Source organism: Gymnoscopelus microlampas (assembly GCF_963454915.1).
Source record: "Gymnoscopelus microlampas genome assembly, chromosome: 18".
Classification (NCBI taxonomy): Eukaryota; Metazoa; Chordata; class Actinopteri; order Myctophiformes; family Myctophidae; genus Gymnoscopelus; species Gymnoscopelus microlampas.
The window spans coordinates 27,897,097-27,917,096 of record NC_139955.1 but is presented as its reverse complement, the minus strand read 5'-3'; the positions used below and the strand labels follow the sequence as shown (position 1 = coordinate 27,917,096).

Here is a 20,000-nt window from a genome sequence, read left to right as displayed (position 1 = left end):
CCGTAGAAGAAAGAGAGTCTTTGGGTAGAGGATCTTCAGTGACCACAGGTACAACACACACTGCAGCCAGGACAGGGCAGAGATGAACATAGGAAAAGTGTTAACCACAAAGGACATCACTAAACAGGGATGTAAGCAAAGTGTAAAGGCCTTTGCAGACAGGGTGCGATTTTCCGCACGGAAAAAACGGACAATATCATTTTTTAAACACATGGTTCTCAATGACCTCATGCACACCCCGTGCGGCGATGCGATGCCGCAATGCGTTTTTTTTTCAATCGAACCCAGTTCGATTTGTGCGTTTTTTCGCATGCGGTAAAAACTGATTGACTAATCGCACCCTGTGTGCAAAGGCCTTAAAGGAAACAATAATAACCTAATTCCCCTAATTTCAGAAACAACATCTTGCCCGGCTGTTATTTCAATAATTATGAAGTAATACTCCAAAAGTATTATTTTGGCATAACTTTCTGACTCGTCTTCAACCGAAGTATGTTTTGAGATAATGAGAAAATGAAGCCAAATAAAGCTCTACTCACCACTACATTACTGTCACTAGGTAAATGTGTAAAAGGTAGCCTACTTATTCATTCCAAAATATAAACAACCTATATTTAAATGCTGCTGCTGCTACTACTACTATTATACTGTTGCTACTACTAGAACTAATACAGCTATTTTAACAAGGCTATACTACTAATAGACAACCAGTTGTTTTATGGTCAGGATGAAATCCCATTTCAGTTTTTATTCTTCTGTGATCAGTTTGAAAACTTAAGCTTTGATGACTACAGTATGTGCTTCCATTGATGAAAACCCTCCTTGCACGGCAGTACTCATCCAGCCCAAGGCCTATTGCTGTTTTGTACTGCTTTTTATTATTTGGCCTTGAAATCTGTACGCATACTGCATGTCATCCCACGTGGAGCTGAGTGCTTTCTGCACAGCGCCTTCCTCCTGAGCATATGAGATTCATTTCTGGTAGCCTTATTGTATTACTGTGTGCCTGTGAAGAGTATAACATTTTCAATAAGATAGTATGTTATTGTTGAGCACAACATACTACAATTATTATTGCCCTTTCTGAGCCCTTCAAGGGATAGAGGATTCATTTGTATTTGTCAACTGGTCGGGGTGGCTTACACAGTAAATAGTAGTGAGGATATTACTGTGTGTTCATTTGTACTATGTTACTAGAGAGTGTTTCCTATGGTATACAAGGTGTTCTCTCACCTTGATACAGTAGTAGACTTCTTGCTCTACATCTAGTCCAATGTCTGTGTGTCCTTGGTGTGTTATAGGAAGGTGGCCTAAATATGGCTTCCTTCTCTCCACCCTCCAGAATTCCACACTAGTGGTGTCATTTACAGAATGTGCACCCGGTGCAACACGTCCCATAGTGTTCTAGCGGCTCAGAGGCCTATGGTGCAGGGTACAACATGTTCTTGTATTGATCAGCCTGAGCTAGCACTGAATAACTCCATGCATTTTCAGCTGAAATGAGTGGGAAAAAAGCAGTGCTCTACCTCAAGCCTGATTTATACTCTGTTGCTCACTCACACTGATGACGCGTTGTGAGCTTGTAGATCTGCTATTTTTGGCTTTGAAAGTAATGAAGTATAAATTAAGCACCCCCCTCTCTGTCTCTTGTGTGCTCAATACAAGTATATTTGATCCACAAACTTAAGACTGCATGCTAACAAGAACCTAGGATTCTCAGATCAATGTTCTTACGTAGTATGTGCTATGTGCTTTGCTTTAACATTGGTGCTAAATATAAGTCAGAACTTATAAAACCCTAGCGCCTTGGGCTGATTGGGGCTCTAAAAGACGACTGTTTATAGTTGTTTTATGATAATATGATAATAATAATAACTTTATTTATATAGCACCTTTCTAAACAGAAGTTATAAAGTGCTGCACAGACAAATTGTACTTTAAAACCAAAAGGCTGATTCAGAAATTCAACAAGAAAAGAGGCGGATTAAGCTGTTTAAGAAAGGAAAAGGGAGAATATATAACATGGACGGATGCTTTACATGAATGCTTTTCTGAACATACATGTTTTCAAATTTAAAGGATAGGATAGTATCCGCTTGTCGAATAGACTTAAGTTGGACATTCCAGATTGTAGGAGCTCGAACGAAGAAGGCTCGTTCTCCCTTGGTTGCAAGGTGAGTTTTGGGGACCTCTAGGAGAGCCCTATCTGAGGACCATAGGGCACAGGGAGGGTCATAGGGGGACAGGAAAGTTAATAAAATCGAAGAGTAGCCAGGACAGCGATTATGTGGTCCCGCTTCCTGGTGTTAGTCAGAAGCCTGGCGGCGGCATTCTGGACTAGTAGCAGACGGGAAATGGATTTCTGGGTTAGGCCAGTGTAAATTGCATTACAATAATCTAAATGTGATGTGATGAAGGCATGAATGACCTTTTCTAAGTCGGGAACTATTAAAAATGACTTGATTTTTGCTATGTTTCTTAGTTGAAAGAAGCGGGTATGCTAGACCGGTGCCCTTTGGGCACCAGCCTACTCGGGGCCAGGCGGCCATGCAAGTCGGGATCGATATACACGCCACACTCGTTGTGCAATACTCCTGTTATCTGATGTATTGATGCGTGCGTGCGCGCGCGCACGCACACACACACACACACACACACACACACACACACACACACACACACACACACACACACACACACACACACACACACACACACACACACACACACACACACACACACACACACACACACACACACACACACACACACACACACACACACACACACACACACACACACACACACACACAGGCCACTTTATTGTAAACCGTGTAGTAGGTGAGTTCTAACCTCAATACTGAAGTAACCTCTGTCCACGTAGTCCCCTAGGAAGAGGTAGCGTGTATTGGCAGGAGAGCCTCCTACTTCAAATAACTTCATCAGGTCAAAGAACTGGCCATGGATGTCTCCACATACTGAGGACACAGAATAGAACAATGGAAGGCTTCATCAACACAATGGCATCATGGATACTGTTCATCATACTGTCAATTATATAGCAGTGTTTCCCAACCTGGGGGTTGTATTCATTGTAAGTAATAATAATAATAATAATGATAATGATAATGATAATAATAATACATTTTATTTGTAATGCACTTAACATTTGAAACAAATCTTAAAGTGCATGGCATAAAAAAAGTAGGCTTAAAGTATGCGTGCACATGTGGGGGGCTCAAAGGAAAACCACTGAAATATAGTTCCATAGGACAAAGGAGAAAGTGCATGCAAAATGTTGTAGACCGCTACAGTACCTGTATGCACATTGCCAAAACTGCATTTTGCATGTGCTGGATTTGTACAGAAACTAAACCTAAACCCCTTCACACACTGCTCATAATTCTCCCAAATATTTATTTTCATTTACAGTGTTTCAACAGTCTTCATCAGGCCAAATCTTTTCACAGAAAGGAATTGCTCTCCATAGGTTATATATTATGCTATATTATTTTGAAACAGGATTTTACCTTTAGGCAGCACCGGGCGGTACATTCTGGTAAGGTGCATGGGTACCTAGATGAGGGTCTATGGATCATTTGTTGAACTATTCTCCAAAATAATAAAATATTTCCCTAAAATCAAGTTTGCAGTTGGAAACTACCACCTGGGCTGGTCAAGTGAAGCAGTCATACCATTGTGAAAGGTACTTACACCTAACTATCTATTGTGCTGACTGGTTAAACGTATTATGTTTACTGTATAGTATTGACCATGCAGTATATTAATAATTCATAGCAGTGCTTACTGCTTTCGGAAGTGACACCAGGTTTAAAGTGGTTAAAATTGAGAGAATACTAAATGGTGCACAAGACTGTGTCTCATGCTTCCTTCAACACATGAGAAGTTAGCAGACCGCTTCTTATCACCTGACAGGGAGGAGTTTCCCCGGTAGGACGTAGCACGAACACGTTATTCCAACCAATTCCTTTACCCTCCATTAGGTGCCCCGGCTGACCAGGGGGAGGCAGTATAGAGACCAGGATTACTGCATGTTTTTTTGTGTGGGTACTACCTACCCTAGGGGACACGGGGAGAACATGCAAACTCCACAAAGAAAGGCCCTTTTGCCAACCCCACCTCGGGTATGGGCACTGATGACGCGGAGAAGAGAACACGCCCCCAGCGCCCACAGAGTCCCCAGCGGGAATCGAACCCAGGACCTTCTAGCTGCGAGGCGACAGCGCTACCAACTGCGCCCCTGTGCCCCCATAATAATATTAATAACTAGAAAAGTGTGCTCCTCGGAGCACATGTTTCTATAGAGTTAATGTGTACCCATTTGTGTGAGGTTTATAATTATATTATTTGTGTATTGCAAAAATTTGCCTCCTGGTGGAGGTTCTTTCCGGGAGTGTGCATGCAAAGTTTCATGCTGATCAGTCCAACGGCGCCGGAGATTAGCTATTCACAGAACACAGACGGACAGGAGTGAAAACATAATATACTCTTTTTGCGTACACCAGGGAGTATCAATCAAACAGGTGTTGGGCTGCTCTGATAAGATATCTCAATTTTGTATTTCAGTGTATTTTGTTATTGTGCACTTCAGGCTATATGGCGTTTGTGTATTTATTATAAGATTGTATTTGATCTGTTTTTCTTTTTCGCTAATTAACTCTTTACTGCCATTACTGCAGTCACTTTACTGTAAATACTACCCTTAAATTCTACTCACCACCTGTTACTCCTATTTCAGACTCCATCTACCACTGAATGTACATTAGTGTCAGATGAAATTACATTAAGGTAAACTTTGACTGGCAACCTCCCAGTCACTGTCCAGTTTGAAGTCACATCACAAAAAAAATAATCTCATATGACGTTTTGCACAGCTCTCTGTGGGGTTCTCTAACCTAAAAAGGTCTGAGAACCCCAGCACTAAGCTGCTTATGTTGGCCTGTCTCTCTGTCTGTTTGAATGTCTCACTTACTGTCTGTGCGTGTGTGTGTGTGTGTGTGTGTGTGTGTGTGTGTGTGTGTGTGTGTGTGTGTGTGTGTGTGTGTGTGTGTGTGTGTGTGTGTGTGTGTGTGTGTGTGTGTGTGTGTGTGTGTGTGTGTGTCTGTCTGCACCTTTGTGATCTGAATGATTCTCTCACTGGGTGGGAACTGGGAAGTGCGCCCACGCTAAATGATCTCTGCTGGTATTTGCATGTACACATGCACACGCATACCTACATACATGCGCACTTCCACCCACACACATACAAACAAACACATACTTGTGAGTATGCACATGGACAGACTACATGTTCAGCATATTACACACACACACGCACACACACACACACACACACACACACACACACACACACACACACACACACACACACACACACACACACACACACACACACACACACACACACACACACACACACACACACATAATGAACAACATAAAACACAAACAGTAAACACACACACTCCGGCCTCCGACCCTGAGCCCTCTCTCTACAGTTCATCCCATCTCCCTGGGAAAGGAATGCATGCTGATATGAGCAAAAGGCAGCGCTTGCTATTGTGAGGTGCATAACTGCCAATTGATTCTCTCAGTGAAGTGCAACCGAACAACAGTTCATATTATTGTATTGTCAGACACGTTTATTAATTAATTGAATGAATACATCTAGCCTCCAATCCCAACCTTGCTTTCTCTGTCTGCTTTTGTCGCTGTCTCAGCATGCTGAGTGGCTCTGTGTTTAGACCTTCAATGTGTGATCGAGCACATGTACTGTATTGTATGCACATGCGACCTATTTTTGCATGGGTGGTAAACACCCCCTATAGGGTCTGCTTCCACTCTCCATTCACGTAGAGATTTCTTTCAATATTTCTCATTACACTCCCTGCTACATCACCCTACTCCTGGCCCACCTCATCTCGCCCCATCCCACCTCACTCCATACCATCCCCCCAATACCATACCACCTCACCCCATACCATACATGGGCAACTGGCGGCCCGGGGGCCACATGCGGCCCCCACCTTCACTTAATGCGGCCCACAGGTTAATTTCGGAATACTGATATATTATTGATTTCAGCTGTTTACAATTGCAAACATGACCCGCTTTAATTACGTCTTTTTTATGTCCAATGTATTTGTATTTAAGTTCATAAAGTTAACATAACTATAACTAAATGCATTTGAAATTAAATAAAAAATATATTTTTCAGGATTCCACTTAAAAAATAGCAAAACAAAAATCTGAATTCCAATTCAAAAATAGCAAAAATAGCAGATCTACAAGCTTTGCATCGCACTGTGATGCGTTTTGAGCTTGTAGATCTGCTATTTTTGCTATTTTTCTGTGACATAGAATTGCCCGACAGTATATGCAATGTGGCCCTCTGCAGTGAGTGTGGAAATATAGTGGCCCTCTGCATCATCAAAGTTGCCCACCCCTGCCCCATACCATCCCCCCCAATCCCATCCCACCTCACCCCATACCATCCCCCCAATCCCTATCCACCCCACCCCAACTCATCCCATCCCATCTCACCTCACCCCATACCATCCCCCCAAATCCTATCCACCCCACCCCAACTCATCCCATCCCATCCCACCTCACCTCACCCCATCCTACAGCCATCCCAACCCCATCCCCTCCATGAAGGCTGCTATCATACCCGTGACGGGAGCCTCGATGTCCAGCATGGTGCGTTCCTGACGCAGAATGGCGGCCCCCTCGTCGATGATGCGCAGTGCCACTGCTTCCTCCAAACGGCCCTCCTTGGTGAGGTGGGCTTTGAGCAGGTCCACCCGCGGCCGGCCTTCTGCATCAAACACCTCCTTCATGGACAGCCGGTGGGCCAGGGGGAAGGGGACCGCTGCGGGGAGGGATGGGGTTGATGGACAGAGGCCAAGTGGTGATAGTTGATGGAGGGGTCAGGTGAGAAAAGATGACAAAACAGAGAGCGTGAGGGATGGAAAGAGAGACAGACAGCAGAAGGTAATGGTGAAGAGAGATGGAGGGGGGCAGGTAGGAGAAATGGGGGAGGGATTAGTGGAGTTAGAGGGTTTCCGGAGAGGATGGAATTGGATTGGGAACAGAGAAATGCATAGATGGATATATGTTGGACAGGAAGAATTTAAGTGTAAAAGAAGAGGAGGGGAAAAGGAGACGGATTACGTCAGGAATGGTAGGCAGTGGGTGGAAAGGAAGGGAGTGTGAGACAGAGAGAGAGAGAGAGAGAGAGAGAGAGAGAGAGATTTATTATAATTAGCACATTAATTGATATTTCCCATTTTCTTCAACAAGCCTGCCTATAATTATCAGAAATGCTCAATCATCACCATTATCCTGAACTCACCTCTGTGTGCATGCATTTGTATGTGCAGGGGTGTGTGTGTGTGTGTGTGTGTGTGTGTGTGTGTGTGTGTGTGTGTGTGTGTGTGTGTGTGTGTGTGTGTGTGTGTGTGTGTGTGTGTGTGTGTGTGTGTGTGTGTGTGTGTGTGTGTGTGTGTGTGTGTGTGTGTGTGTGTGTGCATGCATGCTTGTGTGTATTCTGTCTGGGTGTTATGGAAACCGGCAGGTTGAACAGAGGCAAGGGGGCTGCCAGAGTTATTATCAGGGGCCTGCCTGCCTCTCTGTGTCCCTAGCTGCTTCTGTTCTGCAGTAGTGTCTCTCTGCCTCTCCGCCTCTGCTCTGCAGTAATGTCTTTCTTACATAATGAAGGCCCCCGGGGTGCTGCTGGAGAGGGGGGTTGACTGACGACGGGAGTGATACAGCAAGAGCGCACAGCTGCACGTGAGGAGGCTCACACGCACACACACACACACACACACACACACACACACACACACACACACACACACACACACACACACACACACACACACACGTTCAACAAACCCTGGCGCAAATTCTGAGACAAAAACAAAAGGCAGAGGTGCACTGGCGCATGCGCACAAAATGCACCACACAATGCCGTTAATACGCATGATTGCATGTGCGTGTGAACACACACTCACGGATGCACTTACTGTAAAGCACACACACACACACACACACACACACACACACACACACACACACACACACACACACACACACACAAAAAGGTATTGTTGTGCAGGATCCACAGAGTCTGTTGAAGCCCCATCAGTGCTAACACAGATAATGGCCTAGATTACACTCTGAAAACTAGGGCTTGTCTCTCTGTCTCCCTCTCTAACCCCCCCCCCCCCCAACTCTCTCCTTCTCTCTCTCTGTCTCCATCTCTACCCCGCTCTCTCCTCTTGATCAGTCTTTCCTTCTCTTCTTCTCTCACTGTCTCTCTTTCTCCTTCTGTCTGTCTTCCTCCCCCTCCATCCCTCCATTGCTCTCTCCCTCTCGATCCGTCTTTCTATCCCCCTCTTTCTCTTACTATCTCCCTCTTTCTCTTTCTGTCCCCTTGTCTACCCCCCATCACAAACACACACCGCTGTTCCTTGTCTCTTTTTCCCACCATTTCTCTGTTTCTCTCCTCTGTTCCTTCTTGTTTCTATCCGTTCTAACTGGCCATTCTCTTCAGACACTGTGTACAGTATGATGCTTAGCGTGGTGCTGATCACTCTACACAGTAAAATCCTGAGTGTTCTTTTACTGTAACTGCGAATTAAATTAATATTCAGGATTTATTTCCTTACGTGGGATATTCACATTGTTGGTTTTATGTTGAAAGGATAGCCAAGTGAAACAAGTTATGGATGCTAAAATATCAGGGCGATATAATCAGCCCTATTGAACGTGTTGTTGTAAAAGGAAGACGTTTTACTTTCATAATTATAAAATTTAGCAAAATCATCCTAAATTAGTGTTTATTTAATGTATTTATTTATTTACCAGGGACCGTGCACATTAATCAACACGTCAGTTTCCACATCCATGTAAATGAGCGAGAGTTAGCCAAAAGCTCATTTTCATCTGTAGTCCCTGAGCAGGCTGTTAAAAAGTGGTGATAACTATCCATACAAAAACAGACATATTTTCCATTCAAGACAAGTACACATATTACAGGAGACAGAACAATACAGTAAAATATGACAAATAGAACTGATAAGTGATAATTACCCATGATTACAAATTTGGTTTGCTTTAAGCCATCTCTTAAGGTTGAATTTGAAGGTCCAATAGTCGGTGGTCTCCCTTACTTCGGTAGGGAGTCTATTCCAGTGATGGGAGGCTCTAACAGAGAAGACTGTTTTACCAAACACACTATGTCCGTGGTGTGCCTAGAGTAGAACATTCATGTAGCATTAGCTTTGGTTTTTACCAGAGAACCATGCAGTTCCACCTGATCCTCAGACTGCTCTAATGTTAATGGGCCATCTGAACCTTTTACTGACATTTTTTTGAAATTCCATAATCCTGTAAGACTCTCTTATGTAATTTGTTTAGAGGACACCAAAAGGGCTGTAGTACTAGTACACACTGCAAATGAACAGACTTTATAGATAGAAGAACCTCATTATAATTGGAACTTGCTAACTTAGCTGCAATATTTGTGGGGCGGGGAGCTAAAACACAAGGAAGCAGAGGGATGCTTATCAATTTATAGTCCATCACAGAAGTAGCATAAATTAAAATCAAATTAATAAACTTGTTTGACATTTTAGATACAGATATTATTTATATATATATATATATATATATTTTTTTTTTATGACCCTGGCCTAGGGGAACCAGGGAACATAGCAAAAACAAGGGAGACGCAGTGTAAAAAGTATACTTAGTATTTATTAATGATCAAAACCCAAATCAAACAAACTAGAATTAAACAGATGAAGTGTGGAAATCAGTAGTCAGTAATGTAATGCGTGTATGGATGAGTGGATGGAGTAGTGGGGGTGCGAGTGTTGTATGTATTAACAACTGTTGGAAGGACTGCAGGTAGGGAAGTTGCAGAAGTCAGGGATCTGCCAAAGGACTGGGGAGCAGGCTTTTTATAGGGGCGTGAGCACCCGGGCCCAGGTGCACGCCAATTAGCCTGATGACCTGCATCACTCTGCTCCCCAAGTCCTAGGAACCAAATAGAAACACACAATTAGAAAGGCAAAGCAAACACAACTCATAACCAAATAACCTAAGTGAAACATATGAATGTGATATTTTATACTTTGGCTATTCAAAAATAGCAGACAAGGTCATAGCGCAGCACCGAGTGCCACGCTATGAGCTTGTAGATCTGGTATTTTTTTTAAATCCCTAGCATAAAATATTTTTGAGATGGGGGTCTGCAGTCAAATACATATCATTTTAGGTTTCCTTGAAATTAATATGTTTGAGAACCACTAACCTATATGACCAGCCTCCACCCTGAAGGTGGAGTTGTTCCGATATCAATACCAGTATCGGAAAAGCTGACGATACTACCTAAAATGCTGGTATCGGTAATCAGTGAGAATGCCAGTATATATGCCAATCCGATGGCACAGAATTTATCACATGATGATAATTATGTAATTTACAGTAATCAATTATTTAGCATTTTGAATGCCTCACTTGATGTTGCACTACTGTTTTATACTATTTGAATTATTATTTTACTAACTAGTAGCTGCACTTTAACAATTATTAATTTCATTTCTATTTATTCCTACAGCAGTCGTTTTCAAACGTTTACATTTCAAAGACCCCCATAACTCTGAGAGTGTACAAATGGAACCAAATGGACCCGTTGTACACTCTCAGAGTTACAGTAAGTGTCCATTTGGAATCCCCTCAAGGAACCCTGAGGGTCCCTGGACCACTGTCCTAGATTTTAACATACTCACTGTTATCAGATCGGTACTCTGTATCGACCGAAACGCAAGTTATGGGTATCAGAATCGGTATTCGGGAAGGGAAAAAATCGGTACATCTCTACCTGAAGGTGAGTCAGGGTGGTTTCTCATCGATTCATAATAACAGGGTGTGCAGAGTGCTAGGATCGGCTTCTGTATTAATACTTTCAGAAGTTTGCACGACTCAGGTTCACAGAACAGAAGGCACAGAACAAGCCTTGAAAAGGAATTGTGGCACAGAGGCATTCATCAGGACAACAATGGTTGAAGAGGGCATTTCAAGGGCAATATGAAGATGGGGTGAAAGAAAACAGGCCCAGGTCAGCATGGTTAAAGATTTAAAGGACCCCCACGCTGTTCTCTGTAGGATGCAACGATATACTGTACAGTGTGAGAGAGAAGCTGTGAAACTGCAATTGTGAGAGCAGCGTGAAAGTAGGGCAGGTATGAGAACAAGTGGAGAGGAGCTGAGCTTGGGGAGAGGAGACTATAGTTGGGAAACTATACTTGGCATTTAGGGAGTGGAGGTAGGAGATCTATAGGACCAACATTACGGTCTTGAAGCTGACACATGAACATGTGATTGGATCAAATGTAAAGAGGAAATACCGGGAGAGAGTTGAGCAAGAGTTGGGTTGATGCGATCATTTATCAGATTTTGACAATCACTATAGTGATTCAATTCATCACATACATTAGGAGGACAGCTGAGATGGAGACAGCATATAGGACATAGGGGAATCTGAGGATGCAAGACATGTGGAACTCTGTTCTGTAGGGGGTGCATGTAGGCCAAGTGGTTGTAATCACTACAGCATGGGTTGTCAACACGGCTACCGACAGATTCAAACGCAGAGCAGAATCTGTTCTTGAGAGATTAGCATGTTAGGGACAGCTACACACAGAGAAATCAAAGGGCAGTTATGTACCTTAAAAGGTACAAAGGCTTTGTCGTCCCTACAGTACCCTAGTAGAGTACAGAACCTTTAAAATTGGTACATTTTTGTACCTTATTGTTTGTACCTCTGAAAGAGCATTTCTGTACCCCTAGTGTCAACACTGTACCTTCTTGTTCGTACCTCTGAAAGAGCACTTATGTACCCCAAGTGGCAACATTGTACCTTATTGTTCTGTGTACCTCTAAAATAGCATTTCTGTACCCCGAGTGGCAACATTGTACCTTATTGTTCTGTGTAGGCTACCTCTAAAATAGCATTTCTGTACCCCGAGTGGCAACATTGTACCTTCTTGTTCATACCTCTGAAAGAATATTTCTGTACCCTTAATGGAAACCTTATTGTTTCAGAATATAAATTACAGCAAGTTGTAAAAACAATTAATTGAAATCTAGTTTACATTATCCTGTAAAATTACAGAAGTTACTTGGCAGATCTAGTTGCCAGTAAATAGCCATTAATACTTAAAGGAGCATTTCACCCCTGGAAGAAACTGCAATCACTCAATGGTAATAGTATTTGTAGTAGATAACAGTAGCACAATTTAAAATTTGCACCCTATGGCCAGAAAAATAATGAAATCTGTGTGTTTGACTACGGTTTGACTGGACTGCTGCATTACTACAATGACCATAATGCTTTGGTTTACTGCCCCTCCTTGTGGCAGGGGAGATTCTATGTGGGTGTGATCTCCAACGACAACATTCAAACAGCATGGCAGTGTTGCCATGTCTGCTTATTATAAGCGGCTTCTTTCTAAAATGTAGTTGATATTTGGGCTCGTTTCCAAATGTTTTGATTGTTGTTTAAACCAGTGGTTCTCAAACATGTTCATGTATTTTTCCACAGTCCCCCATCTGAAATTATAATTTGTGCCAGGGAGCCCCTAACAGATATTTGTCAAAAATATTCCACATTTTGCACTTTTTCCCCCTCAAGATTGTTTTGTAAATAGCAGATCTACAAGCTCACAATGGGTAGCGAAGCGTTGTGAGCTTGTAGATCGGCAATTTTCAAATATATAATATCCCATGTACATGTCTAGGTAAAGTTGGCCTAGTTATCCTCTTTTGGGTTTGTTTTCTTAGACCTGGTTGCTTATTTCTCTCACAATATCTGGCAACACTGACTGAAGAACGTGAACCTAGCACATGTTCATCTAGTTACATATATGTCCAAGGATTCGTTAGTGATGTCATATCACTGTCAAATCCTTGCTATCTTCATGCAGTTCTACTTCCGTGTCGCATAGTAGTGACATCACTGTCGAATCCTTGGTATTTTTATCCTAGCCTTTCGCGACGGTTTGTTTACCAGCGCTGCTTCTCCACGCTGTCTTTTTTTTTTCACGCTTGCGCTTATGAAACACTACACAGGATTATTATTTCATGTCAACATTCAAGTACAACTATCAGAAGATAACTCAGGTAAAGTAAAGTCTCACTCTGCAACGGGGGGCGCAGCTAATGGGAGTGACTGTGTGGGGACACCCCATTGGGGCGGTCTTTGGAGCTGGTCTGTGTGAGACGCGTCGAGACAACATGTAGTGCGGAAAAGGAATGACATAACATCTCGTGACGTAAATAACGTCACGAGATGTTAGAAGATTACTAGATATCTCAAAACACAGATCATACACAAAAATAATAATAATTGAGTCCTAAACTTCATTACCATTGGGTCATTTTCTTCCAGGGGCGAAATGTCCCTTTAATTTTGTTGTAGAATGTATTTGCAGTTAATTTTGTTTTTTCACATCACTATTTTGAGTTTCAATCCAAAATCCATCAACATTGCTTTAGATCTTCTTCAACCACTAAATACAACCCAGTCATATCTGCAATAAAACATTTATTAAAACTGTTAAACATGAGGTCACACCCTCCAACAAGTTATTCATTCACTGTAGTATATAAAAATCAATAGAATATATTTACATGTCTAAAAGTGCACATCCAAAATAAAGCATTTTCTTCTTTGCACACTTGCATCAAAGACAATGTCCCATAAAAAATAAAGTTGGCAAAAGATGGTGGAGGTACACTCTAGAGGTAGAAAAACTCACAGAAAGGCAAACAAGTCTGTTAAGGAGCAAGCAGATTGATATCAAAAGTAAAAAAAAACAAAAAAAAACAGGCAGGAGGTCTAAATCAGCAAGTATCCATGAGGAACTGATGGCAGGTCTAAAGCAGCAAGTATCCATGAGGAACTGATGGCTGGAATGCAGCAACATGACAATCTGGCGGGGAACAAAGAACAATTATAAGTAGTGAAGGTTTGTTCCTAAATCTTAAAACAGAAAGCAAAACATTAAGAGGAATGGTCCTTTTTTATGCACATGACTTATGCTCAAACCCAAATCCTATAAAGTTAGCAGTTAATTCACCCAAATGCTCACTTTATCCTACTGCAGAACTACTTCCAATATGTTTATCATTATTATACAAGGAGGCAGATCTACAATGGTATGAACTTCGCTCACACATCATGGTAAAGGATTGGAAATTATCAAGGTTCTTCTTCAAGCATAAAGTTACCTTTGAATGAATTCCAGTGTGAAGCAGGCTTTATCCTTGAACAGCTGTTTGTATACAGTAAGTTGGTGCAACCTTGTGTTTCTGTAAGGAATACAAATAAAATCAGACCCAATATCAAGTCACTCCTACCTATTTACCTACAAATAAAATAAAACTATAAAATGCAGGCAGAAATAGTGTGCAAGTTCAGAACAGTACATCCATGAGGAACATATACCTGAATGGCAGGTATGCGTTTTCCTTGATGCTTCAGAGCAGGTCTGCAGGTCTTGGTAGTGCCACCGCCTTTCTGTGCATGGCTACATCTGTGCTCTGCATACAAGGAACATGCGTTACAATTTCACAACAATTTTGTGCACAACTCTGCATGTTTTTTTATGCCATTGAAAAATCCTACTCCTGTGCTCATGATCAATATGTGGAATGCCAATCAGGAAATATAAATAATGACCATTAGTCGGCTAGCATTAATATAACATATTATTAGTATTCATTATTTTACTTGTAATTCCATGTTATGCTACTTTATACTTCCACTCCATGTATGCTCTTTTAGAGGTACACAGAACAAGGTACAATGTTGCCAATTGGGGTACATAATTGCTCTTCTAGAGGTACACAGAACAAGGTACAATGTTGCCACTCGGGGTACATAAATGCTCTTTCAAAGGTACGAACAAGAATGTAGAGGAAAATGCTAAACTTTTAAGTGAATTAAAATGTGAACCACATAAAGTTAAGCTTCAATTATACGTGTGACAGTGTAGCATGCTGAAAATAGCCGATATACAAGCGCCCGCTATCGTGAGCTTGTATATCGGCTATTTTAGCGTAAAACTAATTACCCACTCATGTAAATTCATATTAAATGCATGCCTTACATAGCAACATTAGCTAGCACCAAACAACACTTGGGATTAATGTTTTTACCAATTTGGAAGAAAAGAAAACACAGCGAGTCTTTCTTACCTCTGCCTTGCAGTCTTCCACACCTCTCAGATATCACAGGACTTTGAGACAGGGTAGAACATTAAAATGTTCCACCTCAGGCCATGTAGCTTGTCTCTGTTCTTGGCTCCAAACTCCAGTCCAGCCTCTGACCAATGCAGGCTGGCAGCAGATTGATGTTCAGTCAGTCACAACAACTTCTAGTTTTAAGTGCTTCTTACTCCAATGAGTGTATTTTATCACTAAGTAGGCTAAACACGTTTGCTCAAAACAAAAGATACTCTGTTAAATTAATCTGATGTACAGCAGGGATCTGCTGAGAGTGGTGTATGTTGAAGACATCCAGCACCTCCAGACAGAGGATGGAGCAATGGCAACAGCAAGGACTGAAGGGAAGGTGGGAGTGAGGGTGATGGCGGCGAGTCCTGATGGGAAATATCTGGCTGCTGGAGACTGCAGCGGAAACATCAGAATCTTGGACCTCCAGTTTGTAGAGGAGTTGATCACACTGATTCACATCTTTGACATGGAGAACAATTACAATTTACTGCAGACCGTTTATGAGCACTCAGGATCCATCACCGCTGTCTGCTTCACTGGTATATGTCCAGATATTCATATGGTGAGCTGTTGCCCATGTGGTACCGTAAACTGTAGGCCTCAGGGGTTGATCTGACCACAGGGACAACAGAGGCACCATTCTCCCCCGAGCAGCCCCGGAGGGCAGGTGGGAGAGACGGAGCTCTCCGTTGCCATATCTGGTCACCTCCCCCTCTAACATGGCCACGCCGGTGGAGGACGTGAACTTTCACCCTCATTCTGTACTTCCTGTTTCCTTCCCGTTGCTCTCCCCACTCAGCTGCAGAAGGAGAGTTTGGTGTCCAGGGTGCTCCTCAGATGCCCCAAAGGGAGGTACTTCAGCCCTTAGGGGAGGAGTTAAGCCCAGACGCCGTCTGCTGTGTTAGCTCCACCGCCAACCGCGGTACCCAGTCTCGGTGCGTCAACACGTTCTGGTCTGACAAAGCGGCTGCTTCTGCCACAGTTTTAACCGGCTGTTCGGTAATATACGTTGCTGAGCTGGAATGGCATTTATGAACTGCTCCAACAGCATCAAATCACACAAGCCTTCACAGGTGTTCCCACCTGCAGCCATACGCCAACGGTTAAAGTTGATCACTACTTCCCGTGAAAACTCTAAATATGACTGTCCATCTTCCTTTCTGCCATTCCTAAATCGCTGACGGTAACCCTCCGGCACCATCTCGTATGTATACTTTCAGAACAGCAGATTTAAAAAACAACATCCAAATCCTTTAGGTTAACTATCAATATTGCTTTTCAAGTCTCCGGTTTGCGTCTCTTATCCCCAATGTCTATTTTATAGTGTTCTGCAATCTCATAGATTTGCTCCTTTGTCCATCCATCTAACAATGTCTCAGATGGAGCCACAAAAAAATTGAGCCATTATCAAAATCACTTGAATACAATGGACATAAGTTAACTAACACACTGAAATACACTTTGATTAAGTACTCAGGAGCGTCCCCTAACTGCCTAAGTCAATCTTCTCTAACTCACCCCTATCTCTTCATGGGGTTAGTTGCGGGGGTATTTATGCACCAAATATACGCTGGGGACAACGCAACCAGTTAATAATCCCGTTGTCAGCCACGTACCGTGCCCCCGAGACAATTGCTTCTACCGCGTTCACCCCAACACTACCAAAACAATACAAGAAAAAAAAAACCCACAAAAGTTTAAAAACGAACGTGGCTATGCCTCACATGGGACAAACAGCAGAAACTCCTACATGAATACTCAATCCTAGTACCAGTGTGTCAAATAACCTATATTCCATATTCAATTAACTCCATGCTTCAACGAAAAAAAAGAATACGGGAAATCTGTCCTAATCTCTAAGCAGCAATCAGCCATGTATACATGCCATGCATGTTTGCCTGCTATTTCAGTATAACTAATAACCTTTCATATACTTCATCTATTGCATCTTCTCATGACACAGTGGTCATAGCCTGCTGAGGCCCCAAAACCAGATCAGGTCTTAGACTGGTAGTAGTATCTCTGGCAAGAGGGCATGTTGATGCCCATAGGTCAACTAGGAGAAGCTAGGGATTGGGAAAAGCAAGCAAATTAGAAAACAAATCACAGTTCTGAGTCAATGCCAGTCAAAGAACTGATCTGGAAACATGTTCTGGCACTTTACCAAGTAATAGTACTGTAGCTCTTATAGTAATTATCTCCTCAGTTGTTTTCCTTCCTGTACAAAGCTAATCTGATGTGAGAGTTCTTCATCTTTAACTTAGCTCTGTTCATGTGGTCTGAATTGCTGCTTAGGCATTTTAACAGTTATGTAACCAAGTGTATCATCTTTGGCAAAGAGTACATTTGCACCCTGTCAAGCTCTACCATTGCGGTGCTTGACCACAGACCACATGAGACTAGTGCAAAACGTCCAAAGTATGAGCAACTACCAGGATCTGGCCTGACGTATTTTCAATGTAAGTACATAGGTTTAAAGTGCCCTAGTTGCTTCTTTTGGTCTTGTTTTTCTAGACCTAGTTGCTTATTTCTTTCACAAACTCTGGCAACACTGGAGGGGGACCACCCCTTCCTATAATAAAGGGGGAGATTCAAGCACCGTTTCAAATCGTTCATCGTTGAATGGCACGGTTGTGTAGTTAGTAACAGTTACCTATGATAGTTACTCGTAAACATTAGCCATGGCAGAGGCGTTGAATGTGTCAACGCCACACGATTCTTCTAATTCAACAACGTCAAGCAGCAGCAATGCATCCATCTCCAAAACAATGAACAGAAGCAGTCGAATTGCAGAAATAGAAAGGAGAAAGAAAGAGGCGGACGATCCATTTGTTGTGGCGCTGAACTACTTCTCAAATGGTGAGTTGTTGGGAGTGGACATAATGGTTGCTTTATAAACATGCATGTAGGTCAGTGGTTCTCAAACGTTTTCATGTTATATCCATAACAGAGAATGTTTACGGCAGTGATTCTCAACCATTTTAATTTCAAAGATCCCCAGTTTGATATATGCATGAGGCCATGGACCCCCATTTGATGGCATTTCCAATCTCCAGTGTTACAAGTGAAAAACAAATGACGGGGAATCAAAAAATACCATTTAACTGTAACGAAACATTAAACAAATGAAAACACGCACGTCCTGACAAAAAGTTTAATGTCCGTGTCATCATAGCCCAAAAAGGGAATCCCGAGCCAAGGCCACCAAACCCACGCGTCTGATTGGCCTAACTACACAAAGACGTCACAGGGAAAACCCCAATTGCTTCCACCAGACCGGCTTTTAACACAAAACGCGGTAGGTGCGCGTAAACAAGACTGTAACTTTAAATTAAACAATACTCACTTTTGGACGAGCGCCCATTTGTCATGGCTGGCTCTTGCCACGACAAATAGGGGAGGGAGACCAATGGAAAGTGTAACAAAGATATTTATTAACTAATAAACTAACATAAGCAACTGAACTGAGAGATAACTGAAGTACAAGGACATCATAACAATAAAGGAGACAATGAGGTGTGGAGTCAGTAAATCAGTGGTGTAGGTGTGGATGAGTGGAACATGGTATAGTGCAGGGTGTATGGATGGAAAGACTAATCAAATAGAACAAAACAGACGCATGGGGAGCAGCTGAAGAGGACGGCAGTCCTCTGGATCTCAACTCAAATTGATCATAGGCTGGCATTTATATACTTCTGGAGGCACCGGGCCCAGGTGCTCTCCAATGAGCCATTAGTAGATAGACTGCCCCACCCTGTTCACCTAGAAGGAACAGCACGAGCAGAGCACACTCCCATAACTCCATATAGGGGAGTGGGGCATCACAGCTATGTGATGCCCCACTCCCCCACAAGGCTTCATTTTCTCTTAAAATGAGTCTTTATAAGCGACATAATATAATACAAACGTTTAGAAGAAAATTAATAAATAGCGTTTTTAAGATTAAGATTTAGTCTCAACCATAATGGAGGGTGACACTGTTCCACAGTTCAGAAATCATATTCTACCAAAAATGAAGAACTAGGGTGAAAGCCTTACCCTGCTGAATTGAATAGCAGTACTATCAGTCAGCACTGTTATCAGTTCAGAAACTCTATCAGAGTCGTCACTGTGGAAAAAGAGCCATGGACCGTATATGACGATTTTCTATTGAGTTATCGTATGATAATACTGCTTTTAGTTATGAGATGGACTTACGAACTGTGACATCTTACGGTGGCTTTTGTTTTGAAAACCTGATTCAATTGTTACTCTCTTTGTTTGTTTCTGAACGTTTTTGTCCTGATGTAATCTCTAAGCAGCAACCAGCCATGTATACATGCCATGCATGTTTGCCTGCTATTTCAGTGTAACTAATAACCTTTCATATACTGTACTTCATCTATTGCATCTTCTCATGACACAGTGGTCATAGCCTGCTGAGGCCCCAACACCAGATCAGGTCTTAGACTGGTAATAGTATCTTTGGCAAGAGGGCATGTTGATGCCCATAGGTCAACTAGGAGAAGCTAGGGATTAGGAAAAGCAAGCAAATTAGAAAACAAATTACAGTTCTGAGTCAATACCAGTCAAAGAACTGATCTGTAAACGTGTTCTGGCACTTTACCAAGTAATAGTACTCTTATAGTAATTATTTCCTCAGTTGTTTTCCTTCCTGTACAAAGCTAATC

The 20,000-nt window shown here is 42.3% G+C and overlaps 1 protein-coding gene across 1 annotated transcript in view; it reads right to left on the bottom strand.

The window, feature by feature from the left end:
* The window catches only part of ppp3cb (protein phosphatase 3, catalytic subunit, beta isozyme), a gene marked incomplete at both ends in the record, with an annotated part of 41,882 nt that overhangs the window by 10,970 nt on the left and 10,912 nt on the right, over nt 1-20,000 (bottom strand). Inside the window, 3 exons of the mRNA XM_084041231.1 lie at nt 1-60; nt 2,854-2,978; nt 6,692-6,892. The exon at nt 1-60 is cut by the window's left edge and continues 52 nt beyond it. Coding sequence (XP_083897357.1) covers nt 1-60; nt 2,854-2,978; nt 6,692-6,892 — 386 coding nt within the window. The remainder of the gene's footprint in view (nt 61-2,853; nt 2,979-6,691; nt 6,893-20,000) is intronic.